The sequence below is a fragment of the Symphalangus syndactylus genome, chromosome 19, assembly GCF_028878055.3.
Source record: "Symphalangus syndactylus isolate Jambi chromosome 19, NHGRI_mSymSyn1-v2.1_pri, whole genome shotgun sequence".
In the NCBI taxonomy this organism is placed as follows: Eukaryota; Metazoa; Chordata; class Mammalia; order Primates; family Hylobatidae; genus Symphalangus; species Symphalangus syndactylus.
In genome coordinates, this window is record NC_072434.2 from 26,721,724 (window position 1) to 26,742,358 (window position 20,635).

Below are 20,635 nucleotides of genomic sequence, written 5' to 3' on the forward strand. Positions count from 1 at the left end.
TCTTCCTGTCTGCTTTTATGCCAGTGCCATTCTATCTAGATTACTATAGCTTTGTAATAGATTTTGAAGTCAGATACTGTGATGTCTCCAGCTTTGTTTTTTGTTTTGTTTTGTTTTGTTTTTTTCTCTAAAGATTGCTTTGGCTGTTTGAGGTCTTTTGTGATTCTATACAAATTTTAGGACTGTTTTATCAAAATTCTGTGAAAAATGACACTGCTATTTCAATCAGGATTCCAGTAAATGTGAATATCACTTTGAGTAGTATGGATATTTTAATAATATTGTTTCTTCCAGTTTATGACCACAATAATACTTTAGATTTATTTGTGTCATCTATAGTTTCTTTTATTGGTGTTTTATAAATTACAGTATAAAGATCTTTTACTTCCTTGATTACATTTATTCTTAAGTTTTTTTTTATACTACTGTGAATGGGACTGGTTTATTAATTATTTTTTCAGGTAGTTTGTTTTTAGGGTAAAGAAACACTGTTGACTTTTATGTGTTGATTTTGTACCCTGCAAATTTGCTGAATTTGTTTATCACTTCTAACAGCTTTTTGGTGGAGTAGTTAAGGTTTTCATATATTATAAGTTCATGGCATCTGCGAACAGAGACAATTTAACTTCTTCCTTTTTCTTTTTTTTTTTTTTTTTTGAGACGGAGTCTCACTCTCTCGCCCAGGCTGGAGTGCAGTGGCGCAATCTCGGCTCACTTCAAGCTCTGCCTCCCGGGTTCATGCCATTCTCCTGCCTCAGCCTCCCGAGTAACTGGGACCACAGTCACCCGCCATGATGCCCGGCTAATTTTTTGTATTTTTAGTAGAGACGGGGTTTCACCGCATTAGCCAGGATGGTCTCGATCTCCTGACCTCATGATCTGCCCGCCTCGGCCTCCCAAAGTGCTGGGATTACAGGTGTGAGCCACCACGCCTGGCCACTTCCTCCTTTTTCTATTTAGATGCCTTTTACTTCTTTTTCTTGTCTAATTGCTCTGGCCAGAACTTCGAATACTGTGTTGAACAGAAGTTGTTTGAATGGGCAACGTTGACTTTGCCCCTGATCTTAGAAGAAAAGCTTTTAACTTTCTGCCATTGAGTGTAATGTTAGCTGTGGAGTTTTCATACATGGTGTATATTATGTTGAGGTACAATTCTTCTATGCCTTATTTGTTGAGAGTTTTCCATCATAAAAGGATGTCGAAGTTTGTCAAATGCTTTTTATACATGACCTTGCAATATTTGATTTTTAAGTGTGTCCTCAGTAAAAGTATATATTCCTGTAGAACTGGAAAGTTTTGTTAATTATTTTTGTATGCTAAGAACCTAGGTCAGTGCCTGATTCATAAAAGTAAATTGAGTAATATTTCTTAGTTGTATAGCTTAGAATTGTCTCCTAAGCCATGGAATATTTTGTAGTCAATTAGAAATGCTCTATTTTTTAAGACACATTTAAAATGTATATTTAGATTACTTACTATGTTATTTTCTGATGTAATTACTATTCACCCAAGTTACTTTTAAGCAGAATTTGAGTTACTAGATCCCTTGACTAATTTCTAAATATTTTATCTTCCAAAGTGTAAAATAAGAGCCTTTTAATGGAAGTAAGGAATGTAAATTAGTGAAGTGAAAAATTCTGGCCAGTTGCTGCCATGACCTATGATATCTGACTCTCCAAATTTAAAATAAGTCAGAAATGCAGATTTTTATATTAAATGTTAAATGATAGAACTTATTAAACTTCAATAAATTTAGGCAGTCCAAATGGTACTCCTCTGTAGTTCAGATTTGGACTAATTACTGCCAGTTTGTAACTTCTAGCCATATGTTGTTTTTTGAGACACTGAGAGGCAGGTTAATGATAGTGTCACAAAAATCTAACTGGATAGGAAATACTAAGTATTAATCATCCCTAATTTTTATTCCTCATATGTAAAGTCAGCATGATAAAGTGCAATTCATAAAATTAATCCAAATTCTTCATTGTCCGGAATTAAAAGACAAAGTAATTGTGTAATGTATTCTTATCAGGATGGAATCAGATGCTTGGAATCTTACTTTTTACATAACTTTAAAGTCAATAGGTTTTGAAAATAGTGTCATAAAAATCTTTTTTTTTTCTCTCTGTAAGGAAAGTTAGTAACAAAAAGACAGGAAATCTTACATGCAGAGTGATTCACACAAGCAGAAGGGCAGCATCACTGTGCTTGTACGAAAGGATTTCATAGGGTGGGTAGCATGATACGTATTTTGAAGGATGAGGAGGACCTGCAGAGACGGTTTTGAAACAGAGTTTTGACCTGCAGAGATTGTTTTGAAATCTCTTATATGAAATTGTTACCCACATGAGTTGGAACCCAAATATGAGGAAGAAATTTTCGGTATTTAGCTAAATAGTCAATCATCTGACTTACTAATAGTCTGTGCTGGGAAGTACTGAAAAGTCATCCTGGAAAGCAGTTTGGGAGCTAGACTTTAGAATACCCTGAAAGCTGAGTCTTTGTTGTTTTTGATGAAGTGAATGGGGAGTCATGGCAAGTTTTTAAATGAGGACATGGGGGAGGTGACATCGTCAGACTTGTACTTTTATGAAATTGACGTGAAATTTCTGTATTTATCTGAAAAGAGACATTATGGGGAAAAGGGAAAGAGTAAGTTATTTCAATAAATCAGGCATGAGATAATAAAGACCTGATCTAGGACGGTTAGGGTGAATATATTGATTAAAACCAAAGAGAGAATTCTGGGAAATAACTGACCTTAGTGAGATAGATGATACATTTATTTAAGTATATTCAAATTACACTACATAAGTAAAAAAATAAGTGGTGATATATAAATGAAGCTCAGGAACAAGATGAAATATTTGTGTGTGTATATATATATATACACACCTATACATATACACACACACATATATATATGCATAGTTATACTCGAAGGTGGTGCACATAAATGTATAATTGTAAAGCTTTAAGAAATATAAGGCTTAGAGAGCCATAAGGAAGGTTAAAAAGAACCACAAGGAAGATGAGTTTAACTAAGGACTTTATCCTGAGGTTCGTAAAGGAGAGTCTAGAAAGAAGACAAATCAGAGAAAATGAGTGAGGGGTCCAAGAGTATTCTGGAAGCTGAGATAGAGTGATGTGAAAAGACAGAGCTCCAGAATTAGAATGTAGTTTGTCAAACACTGTAAGAAAGTTCAAGTAGGATGAATGCTGACAAAAACCACTAGATTTAGGAAATGCATTATGATTGGGTCCAGAGGAAAGAATGAAGAAATGTAAAAGAATTATAGTTGAGAAAATAGGGGATAGAAACCAGTAATTTGTGCCAATAAAATTCTTGATTTTTTTTTACCTCCCACACTGTTCTGTTAAATCCAATAATTTTATCATCTCATTCCATATGGTATTGATGGACACAGATTACAGGAAACAAAATTTCTGCCAGAAACACATTCCTTCTTCCAAGAAAGGCACATGTTCATGATAATAAAACAAATGGAAAAGTAGGTAAGACCAAACATTTAAAAGTGTCTGAAATCTTTAATGATTTAAATGTCATTGGCATTCTTTTAGATACTTATGTAAGTATTTGTTAGGAAAAAAATATCATCAGTAAAACTTCAATTGAATTCAGAATTCTACTAGAAAAGAAATATGATAAGTTTAACGAAAAGGAATCATAGTGTATGTTTATACTAGCAACAATAGCAGAAACATTTATTGTAAAACCCAATAACTAGGCATAGTAAAGTAAAAAAGCTTTGCATATTGTGACATTACAATTCTTTACATTCTTAAACCTCTGTTAAAGAACCAAAGTGAGAAAATAGAGGTATTGAGTGAACCTCGAATGTTTGTTTCTTGCTTCTGGCATATGAATGTTCTAAGCATTAAACTATGCAATAAATTGTCTTTTGATGTAGGTTGCTAACATAAGTAGAAAAAATTTATTTATTTTTCCAATCAAATGTCACTAACTGTGTGCCAGGCATTGTGTTCAGCATTGTGTAAGTAACAGAAAGCAAAATCATGGTCTCTGCCCTCTTGGAACATAGGATCTAGCTGAGGTAGATTATTAATAAATTAAAAACATAAACAAGGTGTAATAGGTTTCAAAAAAGCTAAGAAAGTTTTAACAGGTTATATTCAAGAGTAACTGCAGAAAGACAGGTTTTAAATAAGGTGATAAGGAAATACCTCTTTGGGTATTTTCTTGCAATGATAACACCAGCCTAGTCCAGTAAAAGCCTGGGAGGTAGCATTATAGGAAGGATAAAAAAATACAAAGTTCTTGAGGTAATATATAATTTAGCATATTCAAACAACTGATAATAAAAATAGCTTTTTAAGTGCTTACTATATACAGTAATTTTAGAGGTTTTATTATGTTTATTTTTTGTAATCACAGTGGGATATAGATGTCAATATGAATCCCAATTCACAGTTATAAAACTGAGGAACAGAGAGCTTAAGTAACTTGTAAAAGATCATACAATTAGTAAGCGGAAACACTTGACTGAAACCATTGTATGTGTTTTCAGAATCCAAGCTCCAAACCATTGTATGTTGTATTGCCTGTATGATCTGTATTTTTGACAGGTGGACCTGTCCAGTGGCATCAAAACCCAAGTCCAAATCAACTTGTGATCTGATCTTCCTCCACACTTTCTATTTAACATAAGGTGCAATCATCTGCCTCATTATCTAGAGATCTGTGTATCATCCTCATCTTCTCTCTACTTTAGTACCAAATTCAATCATCATATCCTCTTAAAATTTAATGTCTAAATGCATTCTGAATAAGATCTGTTTCTGCAAATACCACAGTAGAATATATATTCATCTTTCACTAGGATTGCTGCATTAACACTATAGTTTATCTTGCTCAATTTTCCCATGCCACCTCCTCATTCACAAGCCATTTTCCATATTGTCATCAAAGTGAGCATCCTAAAAACATGATCGTATCACTCCTCCTCTTAAAAACACTTTAGTTTTTCCCCATTGCCCTTAAGATGAAATTCAAAATACTTAACATGATTTCAAAGTAGGGTAACCATATGTCCTGTTATTTCTTAGACAATCTCAATTTATATCATTATTTTTCAGTGTAATTCTTAACTGCATCCCCATTATCTTAAAACATATCCTGGTACTTTAAGACCTAGTCCAAAGTTATTGCTCCAGTCTCATTTCTGACCTCTCCATTCAACCCATATACTTAAATTCTATGGTATTGGATTGTTTGTAGTTCCTGAAGTCTCTCAAGAGTTGTTTTTTTTTTTTTTTTTTTTTTTTACTTCCTATAGAATATGCTGGGCATTCTGCTTATAGCTTTCTACTTAACACTCAACTCTTCCAAAATTTCTACTCAATTTTAGATCTAAACTTAGACATCGCCTCTAATTCAGCTCTCTGGCTTTTCTACTAAAAGAATAAGCTAGGTGCCCTTCCTAAGTATGTATTACTGCCTGATTATTACATATATTCACCCAAGTGTTCTTGCCTATTTTGCTATTGGTACCATTCACAGCAGTGTAAGTTCTTGCAGACAAGGAAAATATCCCTGATTGTTTAACTAGCTCCTGGCCCATATTCAACACATAATACTTCTATTAACTGATAAGATACTGTTAGTTCTATATAGGAGCTCTGTATTCCTAGCACTGAGGATGATTGATGCCCTACACAAAGTACGTTCTCAACGCATATTTATTAAGTGACTACTTTAATGCACAAATGAATACATTGGTGTTTGGGGACTTTAATAGTGAATGGAATTAATTTTAATTAGTGTTGCTGTTTAAGGTGATATCAATAGGATTCAGATGTGTGGAGATGGGAAGAGTTCATTTCCTACAGGATAAGCACTGTAGGTTAAAAAACTGTTCTGTGTTTGAAAATATAGTGTGTGAAATGGTAATGTAATTAAACCAAGGAATGTTTGTTTGTTTGTTTTGAAGAGTAAATATAACATCAAATTCTCAGGCGTTCCAGCACTTTATTCTGGCTACTCCCTTTAACTTGGGTTTAACATATCATGGCTTGGTCTTCTCCAGGATACTTGTTACACCTCCAGAACTAGGTTTGTCTTCAAATTCACAGGAAAACTTACCTATATCACAATAAGAACAGCTAATTCCAGTCATCTGCAAGACACTCACTTGAGCTGTTCAAGTTAAGCACTCTTAACACCTAGGTTTATAAATTAGAGAATATATTAGGATTTCATAGACAGACAAAAATGTGGAACCACTTTCCTATCCTTTGCCTTACCTTCTCCCTGTATCTCAAGTGAAGACGCCCTTATAGTGATAGTCATCTCAGCCAGATAGACACTATAGATACACATGAGATGGGAGGCTTCCCTTCCATGAGAACCCACACATTTGTTACATTAGAAACAGGAGCTTGCTTCTGTTGCCTCAAGAAGAGATGGTTGATTTCTTATTTTCTGTATCTTATTCTGATTTCTTATTTTCGGCTGTATCAGTCTTCCTAGTGAAGGGAATTTGTCAACAAAAGAAACTAGAATTTTTGAGGTTACCATTTGTTAAATAGAAGCTTAACTTACATTCTCAAGAAACTCTTCTAAACTTAAACAAATTTGACATTTGCTCTCTTACCTTCATTTATTAAAGGAAAAAAAATTGCAACAGAATTTTTAAAAAGAAACCCTCATACACCATATCACCCCCCCAACTCGTAAGCATTCAGACATATATAAACAACTTGTGTGTGTGTGTGTGTGTGTGTGTGTGTGTGTGTGTGTGTGTGTGTGATATACAGAAGATTAGTTGCAAACTGATATACCAGGTGCAATTTATCAGTTAGGTGGAGAAATTAAACTAAGATGATGGACAGCTAGAGACTACTGGATGTACAAAGCCTGTTTTAGTCTGTTAGGGCTACTAGAACAAAATACTGTAGACTGGGTGGCTTATAGACACCAGATGTTAATTTCTCACCGTCTGAAGGCTGGGAATTCCACATTCAAGGTGCTGGGAGATTTGGTGTCTGGTGAGGGCCCATTTCCTAGTTCATAGATGGCACATGGTAGAAGGGGCAAAGAGTTTCTCTTTTTTAAAAGGGCAATTGCATTCATGAGGGTTCCACCTCCATGACCTAATCACCTCCCAAAGGCTTCACTTCCTAATACTGTTACCTTGGGGATTAGGATTTCAATGTATGAATTTTGAGGGGACACAAACATTCAGACCATAACAGGTGCCTACCTCCTTATTTTTTTGTTCTCACCCATGAGAATATTTAAAAGCAGGTCTTCTTTACAGTGTTTTGACGTCGTGTGACGTTAGCTTTTTTTTCACATTTTTTTCAATGATTTTTATTTGTTTCCATTATAATGTCTCTTCTTGTATGAAGAGTAAATACATGCTTAAATGTACAAAAAATATTGATCTTTCTTCACTGTTGGGTGTTTTAACTGAGAAAATGTGGTTAGCAAAATGAAAGAGCAATTTAAAAATATAATTATCAGTGAAGTAATGACACATTTATAGCCAAGAATCATATGATGATAATTTTTTTACATATGTCAACACAATTTACTGAGGCAGAAATGCATAAAATATGGAATGCTCACAAATTTTTCTATCTCAAATTTCTGAACAGAAAGAACGGGAGAGAGGCTCTAACTTGGCCTTTATGTTTCGACTGCCTTTTGCTGCTGGGAGGGTGTTTAGCATCAGTATGTTGGACACTCTGCTATATCAGGTATACAATATTTCTTTTTATTCTCTCTAAAATGGTTGTTTTCTGTTTTAGGTTTTATTTAAATGAATAATACATCTAGTGTTTCACATGCAGCTATTAACTTAAAATTGGCTCCAGAAGTAATTCAGTATTTTATTTCATGTACTTAATGACATAAATGCTCCTATGAAACATTTTGTAAGAAAAAAACTATTTTTAAAAATAACCTATGGAAGTTATTTCAGGCATTCTTTTGTGCCAGTGCCCTGCAATGTTTAATATATTTAATACATTTTAGTACATTTTGCATGTTACTCCAAGCATATTACTGGATTAAAAAAGGTAAAAAAAATTACCAACTTAATAAAAACAGCATTCCTTATAGTATACATTTTTTCCAGGTTTGAAATAAAATACCATATTGATGTCAATAAACTGATAAACTAAGGACATTTTAAGAATCTGCTGATTATTGCCTATTTTAGAAAAATATGAAAAGACTACAACAACTAAAACCATTGAGTTTGTTCCTGAATGCCAAGTTAACTTTTTCATTTTATCATAGCTAAGAGGTTTGTGGAGATGTTTGTTCATACTAATATCATCTTTTTGTCTCTGCCAGAAACTGAATAGCAGTAATATCTCATTTTCTCTGATTCAAGTAATCAGACAATCTCTAAATATTTCCATTAAGAAGAAAGACATATTCATAGTTTTCAATTATTTGATAACATTAACCTCAAATTAAGCATTTCAGCATTTTATTGTACCTATTCTTTTTGCTTTTTTTTGCACTGGCTTCTATAATTGCTTGACTGAACAAACTAATCCAAAGAAAGTTAAAGCTTTTCTGCAGAACTTTGGGCTAATTTTGCCCATGATTATGCCTCTAGCAACGTCAGGAACCATCTGCTTATGTCAGATGAGAGCTGGAGCAAACACAACAAAGTAGAATAAATACCCCTATTATCCCTAAAGTTTCCAGACATATTATCTGGGTACTACAGGAGGCAGGGCTCCCACTCCAAACACTGTTACCAAACACACATACTTCTGATCTCTTAAAGAGATTGAATTGCAGGGGATGGTTTATTTGAAGAGCAGTGTTGAAACTGAAGATTTTATATCAATAGGAGCCAAGTGCTTGGGTACCATTATGCACCAGTAGTTTTAAGATTTTTTTAGCCACAGTATCCTCTGTTTAAATAAAATCTTGTAAGGAAATCGAATGTATAAGTTAAATAGAAGAAAAACTGTTCTAAAAACTGTTCTATAGAAATGGAAAGCAGTAGTTTTTTCTTTCTCTTTATTTTTGCCTCACGTTTATGTTATAAATAGAGATACAGGAAATTGCATGATTTTCTGAAACTTCTGAAGAGTGAACTGGAACTATATATATATATATATATTTTTAAGATAGAGTCTTGCTCTGTCGCCCAGTCTAGAGGGCAGTCTAGAGGGCAGTGGTGCTATCTCGGCTCACTGCAACCTCCAGCTCCCAGGTTCATGCAATTCTCCTGCCTCAGGCACCCAAATAGCTGAGATTACAGGTGTGCACCATCACATCTGGCTAATTTTTGTATTTTTAATAGAGACAAGGTTTCACCATGTTGGTCAGGCTGGTCTCGAACCCCTGACCTCAGGTGATCTGCCAACCTTGGCCTCCCAAAGTGCTGAGATTACAGGCGTGAGCCACTGTGCTCAGCCTAAAGTCTTAAATTTTGACACAGTAAACATATTTTGCATTTCAATACATACCTGCATTTGTGTATGTGTAGATGTGTATGTATATATAACTGAAACAAAATATTAACAACACTTACCCTTTCTGCTCGTAATTTGCTGTACTATTTTCTATCTTACTGAATATACTCTATTTCATTTTAAAAAATTGCTGGCATTAATTCATAACTATTTTGTGGCTTTTTTGAAAAACACTTAAGTAGAGGACTTCTGAATTAGTAAAATCCAGAGCATAATTTCTCTTCAGTGGGACTTTTGATCTATTGTCAATGGTTCTCGAACGATTGGGAATTATTTTCAGTCACATTTTCTTTAATTGCTTACTAACAAAATGGTCTGTGTCTGTACAGACTATTCTAGCTTTCAAACTTTCCAATAATATAAGAGATGCACTGTCACCCTAGGGAAATGCAATGATTCTATTTATCTATTTATTTATTTCATTTTATTTATTTATTTTTTGTTTGTTTTTTTGAGATGGAGTCTCGCTCTGTTGCCCAGGCTGGAGTGCAGTCGCCCGACCTCGGCTCACTGCAAGCTCTGCCCCGCCGGGTTCACGCCATTCTCAGCCTCCGAAGTAGCTGGGACTACAGGCACCCGCCACCACACCCAGCTAATTTTTTGTATTTTTAGTGGAGACGGGGTTTCACCGTGTTAGCCACGATGGTCTCGATCTTCTGGCCTCATGATCTGCCCGCCCAAAGTGCTGGGATTACAGGCGTAAGCCACCTCCTTAATTTTTTAAAGGTTCCATTTTAGGCCTGGTTTGTTGGCTCACACCAGTAATCCCACCATTTTGGGGTGGCCAAGGCAGGTGACGACTTGAGGCCAGGAGTTCTAGACTAGCATGGCCAACATGGGAAACCCTGTCTGTACTAAAAATACAAAAATTAGCTAGGCGCCATAGCACATGCCTGTCGTCTCAGCTACTTGGGAGGCTGAGGAAGGAGAATCACTTGAACCTGGAAGGCGGAGGCTGCAGTAAGCTGTGATCATTCCACTGCACTCCAGCCTGGATGACACAGCAAGACTCTGTCTCAAATAAATAAATAAATAGAAGGCCCTATTTTATCATGAAGTGTTGTGGAAAGAGAATATGCAATAATAAATGATAAATATAGTTTAGAAATTTACTTCACTAGCTTAGAGCTTAATCAAAGAGTCAGACTGACTCAAAGAGTCGGACCCCATTGGGCTCAAACCAAAGACAAGCTGGTCGCGGTCAAGAGATTTTATTGGAGGCACCAAGGCCACACCACACGGAGGAGGAGAAGGAAGGAAGAAGGGGCGAGCTGCTTAGGTGCTGGGTTTTTATACTCAGTGGGGCTACGTGGGCATCGGTGATTGGCTTAGGGGTGGGGTTTGAGTAAAAGGCAGGAGGTGTTCTTCCCTGATTGGCCTTCTCTTGGCGGGCTGGCGGGGTGGAGAACCGGCAACCGGGGGTGAAGAACCCGGAACTGGCGCCGTCTTACTGTGCCCATGTTACCTAACACTTAATACTAAAAAAAAGACTGAAATTTTTCATTGAAAATTTATTTTATTTGTTTCAAGTTTTTATGATAGTCACCATTTCATTTGGAGTTTTTGTTTTAAAAATTCTAAAAAATGTTTTTATCATGCCTAATAACACACATAAAATATAAGCATAGTTAGATATTTCTAGACAAAAATTATTTCCTATGTTTCCTTATGAACAGCTTAACTATACATGTTTATCTAGGATACTAACAAGATAGATTAAATTTACTTTTGTATGGAGGGTTAAAAATGTGATATGAGAAATAATCTTTTAGAAGTCAGATGTTCACACTTCTTAACTGTTCTACACATCTCATACACATTATATATAAATATACATTTATATATTGTTCGTTTGTTTATATTGCAGTCATTTGTAAAGGATTATATGATTTCTATCACGAGACTTCTGTTGGGACTGGACACTACACCAGGATCTGGGTTTCTTTGTTCTGTAAGTTAATAATCTCTAGAATAAAAGATTGTTGTGATAGAAGGTTCTGAAATCTATCTACCATGTACTTTGCTAATTCTTCTATGTCATAAGTTATTTTTTGTATTGTGAATCCAGAGTTGCATTTGAGTTTTTAAAATTCCTTTAAAAATTTCAGAGAAAACATATTATTTTTACTTAATAATCATAATAAATAGCCATTTTGTGTAAAATGTTGAATGAATTTGGCTGGGTGTGGTGGCTCACACCTGTAATCCCAGCATTTTGGGAGGCTGAGGCCAGCAGATCACGAGGTCAGGAGTTAGAGACCATCCTGGCTAACACAGTGAAACCCCGTCTCTACTAAAAATACAAAAAATTAGCTGGGCGTGGTGGCGGGCCCCTGTAGTCCCAGCTACTTGGGAGGCTGAGAATGGCGTGAACCCAGGGAACAGAGCTTGCAGTGAGCCGAGATCGCGCCACTGCGCTCCACCCTAGGCAACAGAGCAAGACTCCATTTCAAAAAAAAAAAAAATGCTGAATGAATTTTTTTTTGTTAACTGGCAATTTGAAACTGCCATAGGATACTATACTGTCCACGGAAACGGTGATCATGCTCTTTAACTCCTTTGTTTTATAGATAAGTATACTTTGTCCAAGTATGCTGAATGAAATGATTTGGTAACAGTTCAGATTTACAAGAAGCAAAGGGGAACTACAATTTTTGTTTCCTGTCTGCTATCTCTATGCTTATTCTACTATTCATCTTTCTCAATATGGGCATTATTAGAACATTGGGTGGAACAAGTCATTATGGTGCTAGAGTGTCTTTTGCACTTTACATTTGGTAACATCAGCAGACCCTGTACATTAAATACCAGTGGCAGCCTCCAGTTATTGCAGCATGCAAAATAGTTTCCATATGCTTTACATTTCCTAGTCAATTACTGGTGCTCTATTGCCTACTGATATCGAACTAATACAATGTCATACTGCCCTAAATTGAGTACTTGGATTTCTTAAGTTTGGTGATGCATAATAAATAAATTTAATACATGGATAAGCATGAAATATTACTTGGAGATTTCCAAATACTAATAATTTATCCCTTTAAGAAGTGAAAAATGCTTGAGCCAGGGATGTCGGTTGAGGCTGCAGTGAGCCGTGGTTGCACCGTTGCACTGTAGCCTGGGTGACAGAGTAAGACCCTGCCCCCAACAAAAATAAAGAAAGAAAGAAATGTAAAGTTACCACTAGGTTTTTATTTCTGATGCATTTAATATGTAAATAATTTGTGTGTATTATAGATGAAAATCACTGCAGATGACTTATGGATCAGAACTTATGCCAGACTTTATCAGAAGTTGTGTTCTTCTACTGGAGATGTTCCCATTGGAATTTACAGGACTGAGTCTCAGAAACTTACTACATCTGAGGTTTGGAAATAACAAAATATTCTTGTTTTGATATTTAATCTGATGAGTGCCATCATTCATAAGCTTATAAACTGATTTATAAAAAATGCAATAGAAAGTGAAAAAGAATGCTACCTCAATACGTAGGGTTAAATCTCAGAACCAAATTTTTTTTCAACTATTTGTTTTACTAAACTATGTCAGTCTTCCAAAAAATATTGTTGGCTAAGGGGCTGTTCTAAATTTGTGGATGTTGGGCTTTAGATGACTTTTGTAGCTCTAGGATTAGCTGTTTCTGGAAGATTATCAGGAAGCAAATTAATTATAAATAACCTTGAGGTTCTGACACGTAAGAAAAGTTCTCAGGGCAAGAAACCTAGATTTCTAATGTATGCTCCTACTGCATATATTAGCATTTTGAAGGAAGCAAAGCAAAGATAATTTAGTAAGTGTTAAAATTCACATTTCTCAATCTCTAGATTGATGACCACTCTAAAGCCGAAAGAAAACTGAGTATAAGAGTAGTGTCAGATCTTCCCAAAGTAAACCTCAGTAAACTTAACAGCAAACTTGATCCTGTTAGTATGGAAGGAGAATCTCTGATAAGTTCATGCAACTGAAAACATATTTGCATTTTGATTTGATCACTTCATGTGGTTCATGTTGTTCTAAGTAATTTTTATAGCCTCAGTATAATATCAACTTTTAGGTTAGAATCTTTTTTGAAATAAAGATTTTGGATGAATGCATTATTCTATCAATATCTATAAAATTATTTAATGTAAATTATGGTTTATATTCTTAAATTTTTTTTTCTTCAGACACTTTAAAGTTATTACAAATTAAAAAGAAATTTTGGTCAGCCATTTTTTTGGTCTGATACAAAATTACCTCAACTATGAGGCTCAGATCAGACACATACATTTCAGTAATTTCTATGATCATTAAACCACCTTGTGACAAAATTAATAAATCCCTATATAGAAAAGTACTTTATAGAAAGCATAAGGATAATGGGGTAGATTTTTGTTGTTGCTGATCAAATTTATAGTTTAACACTTATGTAAGTTACCAGCAGAAAATAGGTTAGTTTTTCTGAGGTGCTTCTTGGTGGTGTCACTGTAGCTTCAGGAGTGTTAAATGGAGCTTTGTGGCCTGGCACAGTGGCTCACGCCTGTAATCCTAGCACTTTGGGAGGCCTAGGCAGGTGGATCACAAGGTCAGGAGTTCGAGATCAGACTGGCCAATATGGTGAAACTCCATTTCTACTAAAAAAAAAAAATACAAAAATTAGTCAGGTGTGGTGGTGCGCACCTGTAGTCCCAGCTACTTGGGAGGCTGAGGCAGAAGAATTGCTTGAACCTGGGAGGCAGAGGTTGCAGTGAGCTAAGATCACGCCACTGCACTCCAACCTGGGTGACAGAGCGAGACTCCTTCGCAAATAATAAAATTTTTTTTAAATGGAGTTTTGCTGCCGTCTCTCCTGCTGAGTCTGAGTTTTTCTTTTCCTGTTGTTGTTGTGGTTCACACTGAAAAGAATGAGACAAATCAAGAGAAAATCAGGAATGACTGACTGGAAAAACAAACCATACAGTTAAATATGTAAGATGTTTGTCTAGATATGCCTAAAATTTTAAGAATACTGGATTCAAAACAATATTATTTAATTAAAGGTTAAGAGAAGATCAAGTGCTTTCATACGCAAGTAATTAAGCACGATCATGATCTGTTCAGGCAGCTATAACAAAATACCATGGACTGGGTGGCTTGTAAACAACAGAAATTTAATTCTCAAAGTTTTGAAAGCTGGGAAGTCCAAGATCAGGGCACCAGTTGATTACATGTTTGGTGAGGACCTGCTTCCTGGTTCTCAGCTCAGATAGCCATCTTCTCACTGAATTCTCACCTGGTGGAAAGGGAAGGGGATCTCTCTGGGTCCTCTTTTATAAGGCTCTCTCATGATCTAATCACCTTCCCAAAGCCCCACCTTCAAATATCATCAACATTGAGGATTAGGTTTTCACATATGCATTGTGGGGTGATGGAGAACAAATATTCAGTCTATACAAATCATTTCTCATTTGACCATAGCAAGTACAAAGAAGACTTTCATACAGTAGAGTGTTGCCATGTTTTTTTATCTCACATATAGGCTTTGGGAATTGTAATGCAGTAAATTCTGGCCTTGGTCAACTCCATGTCCATGTCAGTATTATGTATTATAATAATGTTCATATATTATTAGAATACATTTTTTGTGCTGTTGACATTGAGATAGGAAAAGGATACTGAGTATTTGAAATGTCATCAAGGAGTATTTAACTATGTTTAGTCAACTCTGCCCATAGCAAATAAATATTACCTTATTAAAATGCTTGTAAATTCTCAAATATCTAGATTATATTAAAATATATATCATTGGGATGATAAAAGGACACTGTTTTAAATAAAAATAATACCTCTTGTTTTTCTGTACTGAATTCAATCCATCTTCTGACACATATATTGTTATTAAATTAAATTCTGCCTATTGTAGAAAGAATTGAGGCAACTAACAAAGATAAACAATAGAAACATCAAGCACTTTTTACAACAAAATATTTTGTTGTAAATATTTTGAGAAGTTAATGTTACTGTACTAGCATACCCTGAGTGCTACAGTTGAGCCTGACTTCTATTTTTAATTTCCTGGTAAATAAGGTAAAAAATAGCAATATGTTGATCTATATAGTAATTATGGTCTGATACATGAAAGGATAAAATTCATCTTGCAAAAGATTTGTTTTTCTTGGTCATTTGTTAAAAGAATGAGTATATTATTTGCTTTCTGAATTTGGAGATTTTAGATACCATGATGAGTAATATCTATCTTTGCTCATAGCTTTGCAAGATGAAAAAAATATCATTAAAGTGCATATCTCTTACATTAATCTTTAACTAAAAAAGTAGGAAGGGACATCAATTAAATATTAACCCAAGAAAGACATTGAGTTTTTTTTGTATTCAAAGAAGAAAACATTATTTTTTTCAGATTATGTAAAAATGCAGAATAAGAGCTTAGTGGATCTAACAAAATAAAATTGGCTCTGACAGTTCACCATGTCTCTCAAATGTCAAATAATTCAAAAACAAAGTTTTGAAATTTAAATAACCATTAGTGTTCAAAATGGCCCTGTTCTCTTACCTGAATTTAAAGAAAGACACTAGATTTCAGGAAGTAGAAACTTCATTCAGTAATTACTATTGGAGAGTCTATATTTTTGCTTAGGTTGCTGTCAGATCTCAATTTTCCTCAACAATTCAGAAAGCTTTGCTGCTGTCACTCTCTCCATATGAACACATATTAAAGGTTTAGTCTATGGAAGTGGTCTGTGGCCTGTGGACCCCAGAAAGAGTTGAGGGCTAGGAGTATCACACTGAATTCTGAGCGCTAAGTTAAAAGATATATTCTGTATGCTTTACACTTCAGCAGACTGAAAGACTCTTTCCTAGGGAAACTGACCAATCCAAGTGGAAGGCCCTAAAAATACAGATGTGGGAGATTCTTTAAGTTTAGTAATCCAGCCAGATCACCATGAAATGCAGCAATAAAAAGAATCTCACCTAGAGCTTTCAGTTAACTTATTAGTCATTGACTCTAAGAAGAAGACAACTAAAAATTCCCAACAGAAGTGAAAAAGCTTATAATATGAAGTTCAGGAAGTCATTGATAAACTAGAGCAAGAATTCAAAACATGGACAAAGAGTAAAGAAAAGATAAAATTAGAGAATTAGTCTAGGAGTTCTAAGATTTGAATCACAGGATTTCAAGAAAGACGAAGTGCATACAAATTGAAGAAATATTACTGTAATAATTCTAGAAAAATCAGTAGTGTGTTAGTTTCCAAATGGTAAGGATTACCATGTGTCCACAACAGTGAATTAAACAGTGAATCACATCACTAACTTTCAAAACATTGAAGGAAAGGAGAGGATCCTAAAATCTTTCAGAGATGAGCAGGAGACGTCCGATAGGTCACATACAAGGTACTGTTGGGTTTTTCTCAACAGCAATACCACAAGCCAAAATAAAATGAAACAATGCTCTCAAGATTTTGAAAGAGTATTATTTTCAAATTAGATTTTTTTATCCAGTCAAAGAAAACTTGTGTAAGAGTAGAATAAATCAGATATCAAGTATATATATTCTCCAAAAATATCCTTCCCGTGTCTGCTTTCTAAGGAAACTACTCCCACCAAAACGAATGAGTAAAATGAGGGAGAAATAATGATCTGCAGGAAGCCAGATGTTTTATGGAAACCAGTGACAAGAATGAAGTAAAGAGGATCAACAGGATGGTGATGTAAAGACCCCCAAGCATAAAGAGAGACCTAGAGCAGGTCAGAAGGCTTCAGAGAGAATTCTTTAGGAAGATTAAATCTATAGACTTCCTGATGCATCTCAATGTTTTAAATTAATATTAGAAAGTTGCCAAAGAGTTCAGGGTGAATTATTGCTTATATCTAAGTACATATCAAAGCAATTAATACAATAAAGCAATTACTGACCTTAGGAATATAACATCATTATCAACAATGAAAGAATGTGTGCAGGAAATGAATACTAACCACATACCTATATATCTCATCTGTAACGTATACTTAGTCATGGTATGTCCTGAATTTTGATCCAATAAAAATTATGTTGAACTATTTTGAGATGATGAGGGCAAAGGTAGTGGAATATATGGAAAAGACTGTTAATGACTCTTCTTGCAGAGTGAGAATTCAATAGATAAAAGCAGAAACTGAAAAAAACATGAAATAATAATCAGGCATATTCTGTAGAAACAGAGAGAAAGAACAACATATCCAACTAAAAGAGGCAAAAGTAGATGGGTCTTATGAGAGGGAATTAAGAGATATTATGCTATAAGCTGCTATTTTTCTAAACCAGCTATAACATTTTCTGACTGTTCAAACCATGCATGTATAACTAGTAAAAAACACTAATAGATGTATAGGCATAATGTAGTGATATCAGACCCATTCATTAATTATTTCTTTAGTATATACACATTTAAGTGCTAAATTCTACTCTGTACTATGAAGAAAATTTATTAAATATCAACTTTTATATAAAGATAAACTAATATAAAGACTTTAGGCTTTGCTTTCTGGCTTATTCATGAAATTAAAAAAAGAAAAACTTTTAAAGGCAGATGAAGCTTTTCATGCCACATCATTTTCCAGCTTGTCATCTTTCCATGTTCTGAGTAAAGAAAACAAAAGTTATGATTTTTTATGTCTGATATAACTGCTTTGGCTGTGGGGATGACTAAGCACTGCCTAATATTTAGCTGACATTTTTAAAAAGACAAATGTTGGTAAAGAACATTGATAATCAAAACTATTAACATTTATAGAAGGCCTGGAATACTATCTCATTTTTTTCTCGTGTGATGTAGATTAGTGAAAGGAGAAGTCACACAAACACAAGCAGAAAGTAAAGTGAGGGTGCACACAGTGGCTGGAAAATCAGTCTATGGAAATCAGAGTAGAGATGGAACTGCCCATTCATAATTAGTCATATACCCTCCATGCCAGGAGAACTTCTGCCACTATCTATGTGTTTTTAGTTCAGGGAATTTTGACAAACATCAGATACTCCTGGTTCAAAAAACATAAACAGGAAGGACAGAGACACATATTACTCTTAGTGGACAAAAAGGATGTGTATTTTCCTTCTCAATCCATAATACAAAAGTATAAAATGCCAAAAGGCTCCCTGAAGTCATTTAGTAGCAAAACGTCACCTTAATTTTTCATGAGATTATTTATAATGTTTACTTATTCCATTTAGAGTGAATATTTATACTTTTCATTGCAGAAATATTGATTTTTGAAAATAAAGGCTACCTAGGTTCCACCGGGGGTATTATCTACCATACAGCATATAACATAGTATTAATTTTCCAAAATCGGAACAATTCTGAATTATTAAGCATATTTGTCCTTTGGTTAAGAAAAGGTAGACCTATGTTTGCCTCCAGTTTTCCAGTGTGCAGCAAGTCTCATTTGTTTGAAGTATACTATAACCAGTGAACATTTTATTAGAAACCAGAAAAACATCTTTTAAAGCATATTAATGTACCAACATCATTTATACTGTATGCAGTACATTTGTGGAATGTGTTACCCTGAATTTTGGCCACTTTTATAGTGAATAAATCTTGTAGTTTCCAAAAATGTCCATAGTGGAATAAACATTGTCCCATCTGCCAATCATTAACACTTTACTATTACAATGGGAAGTAGCATTTAAAATATATTATTAAGATACAAATTTACCTATTATAAAATCTCATTAAGATTGTTTTAATAAGGTTTAGGGTTGAATGGTTTTAAAATTTTACCTGTCCATTCTTTGCTGTTATTCCCTCAAACAACATTTATTCCATTGTGTCATGTGTAAGGAATCCTGAAATAGTTTCAAGAAACCCACAATCAAATGTTTGTTATGCATTTCTTATATTTTCAATTATAGATAATACTATTATAATACTTATAATACTAATACTAGGTGAGTTATAAGTTATATTACATCAAATAATATACTTGAAAATGTTACTTCCACCTATTCAAAAAGAAATAGACTATTGTTCTTTAAATTTGAAGAATAAGACAGCATGATTTTTATTTATAACCCGTACTTAGCTATGATACATTGATTAAGGAAATCAATTATTTTAGATTCCATAGCCAATATGAAAGTTCAGAATATTTCTGTCAACTAACTTAATTACATATATATGTAGGAGAAAAAAAATCAATCTTACTGTAAGATCTGAAATTAAAAAATAGTACAAATATTAACACCAATAATGATTATTGAATGTCAATAATTATATCAAGTATTCTGTTATGACTATAGTAGCTTTATAAGCTACTACCTATTATTTTATTTTCTTCTACAAGCACCACTTTTTCTATCAAACTTTTATACTTAAAGCATATTAATGTACCAACATCATTTATAGTGTATGCAGTATATTTGTGGAATGTGTTACCCTGAATTTTGGCTACTTTTATAGTGAATAAATCTTGTAACTTCCAAAAATGTGCATAGTGGAATAACCATTGTCCTGTCTGCCAATCATTAACACTTTACTATTACAATGGGAAGACAATTTCAGCAAAACAAAAACAATCTAACAAGACCGAATCTTTAAAAATAATAGCTTATTCTTTACCTAATTTTGTTCAAAAGCCCTACGAGAAATATGCATGAAATTGGATTTTGTTATGTGGGTATATGTTACATTTTGTCCTTGTTACTGATTGTTGCATGCATCTATTGTTTAGTCATTGTTTAAACTGTGTTTTGTGTGTTTCTTTTTCCCTCCCGTTGTGTCAGTCTCGAAAAATAGCATCACAAGTAAGTATTTTCTGTTTGTTTCCCTTTCCTCAAATGGTGTAATATATTAATTCAGAGCTATTAAAGAAAAATAATATTATATATTGAATTCAATACTCAGACGTTAAAATGAAATAAATCAATTAAGTTTAAATGCATATAAATGCTTTCTTTTCAAATCAATGTACTTATATTTCCCCAGTAAATTTCCTGGAATTTACCATTGTAAAGATTAAATTCTAAGGAGTGTTTGTTTCAATATTTGTGTGCTAATTAAAGTTAACAATGAAAGATATTTCAATATATTATCATGGTTTTTAAAGTGATTAGAAAACTAGTTTTCTTTTGCTTTTCAACTTTTTAGAGTAGACCTCCTTCATCTACTGTGCAGGAGAACCCTTATGTTAT

The 20,635-nt window shown here is 34.1% G+C and overlaps 1 protein-coding gene across 5 annotated transcripts in view; it reads left to right on the forward strand.

Moving 5' to 3' along the window:
* Positions 1 to 20,635, forward strand: part of KCNT2 (potassium sodium-activated channel subfamily T member 2) — a 398,329-nt gene that overhangs the window by 323,933 nt on the left and 53,761 nt on the right. For 3 of the 5 annotated variants that reach the window (XM_055233859.2, XM_055233862.2, XM_055233866.2), the window contains 4 exons: positions 7,642 to 7,743; positions 11,354 to 11,437; positions 12,724 to 12,852; positions 20,228 to 20,248. In XM_055233859.2, the coding sequence (XP_055089834.1) occupies positions 7,642 to 7,743; positions 11,354 to 11,437; positions 12,724 to 12,852; positions 20,228 to 20,248 (336 nt within the window). The remainder of the gene's footprint in view (positions 1 to 7,641; positions 7,744 to 11,353; positions 11,438 to 12,723; positions 12,853 to 20,227; positions 20,249 to 20,635) is intronic. The other 2 variants (XM_055233861.2, XM_055233863.2) reach the window with 1 other exon arrangement.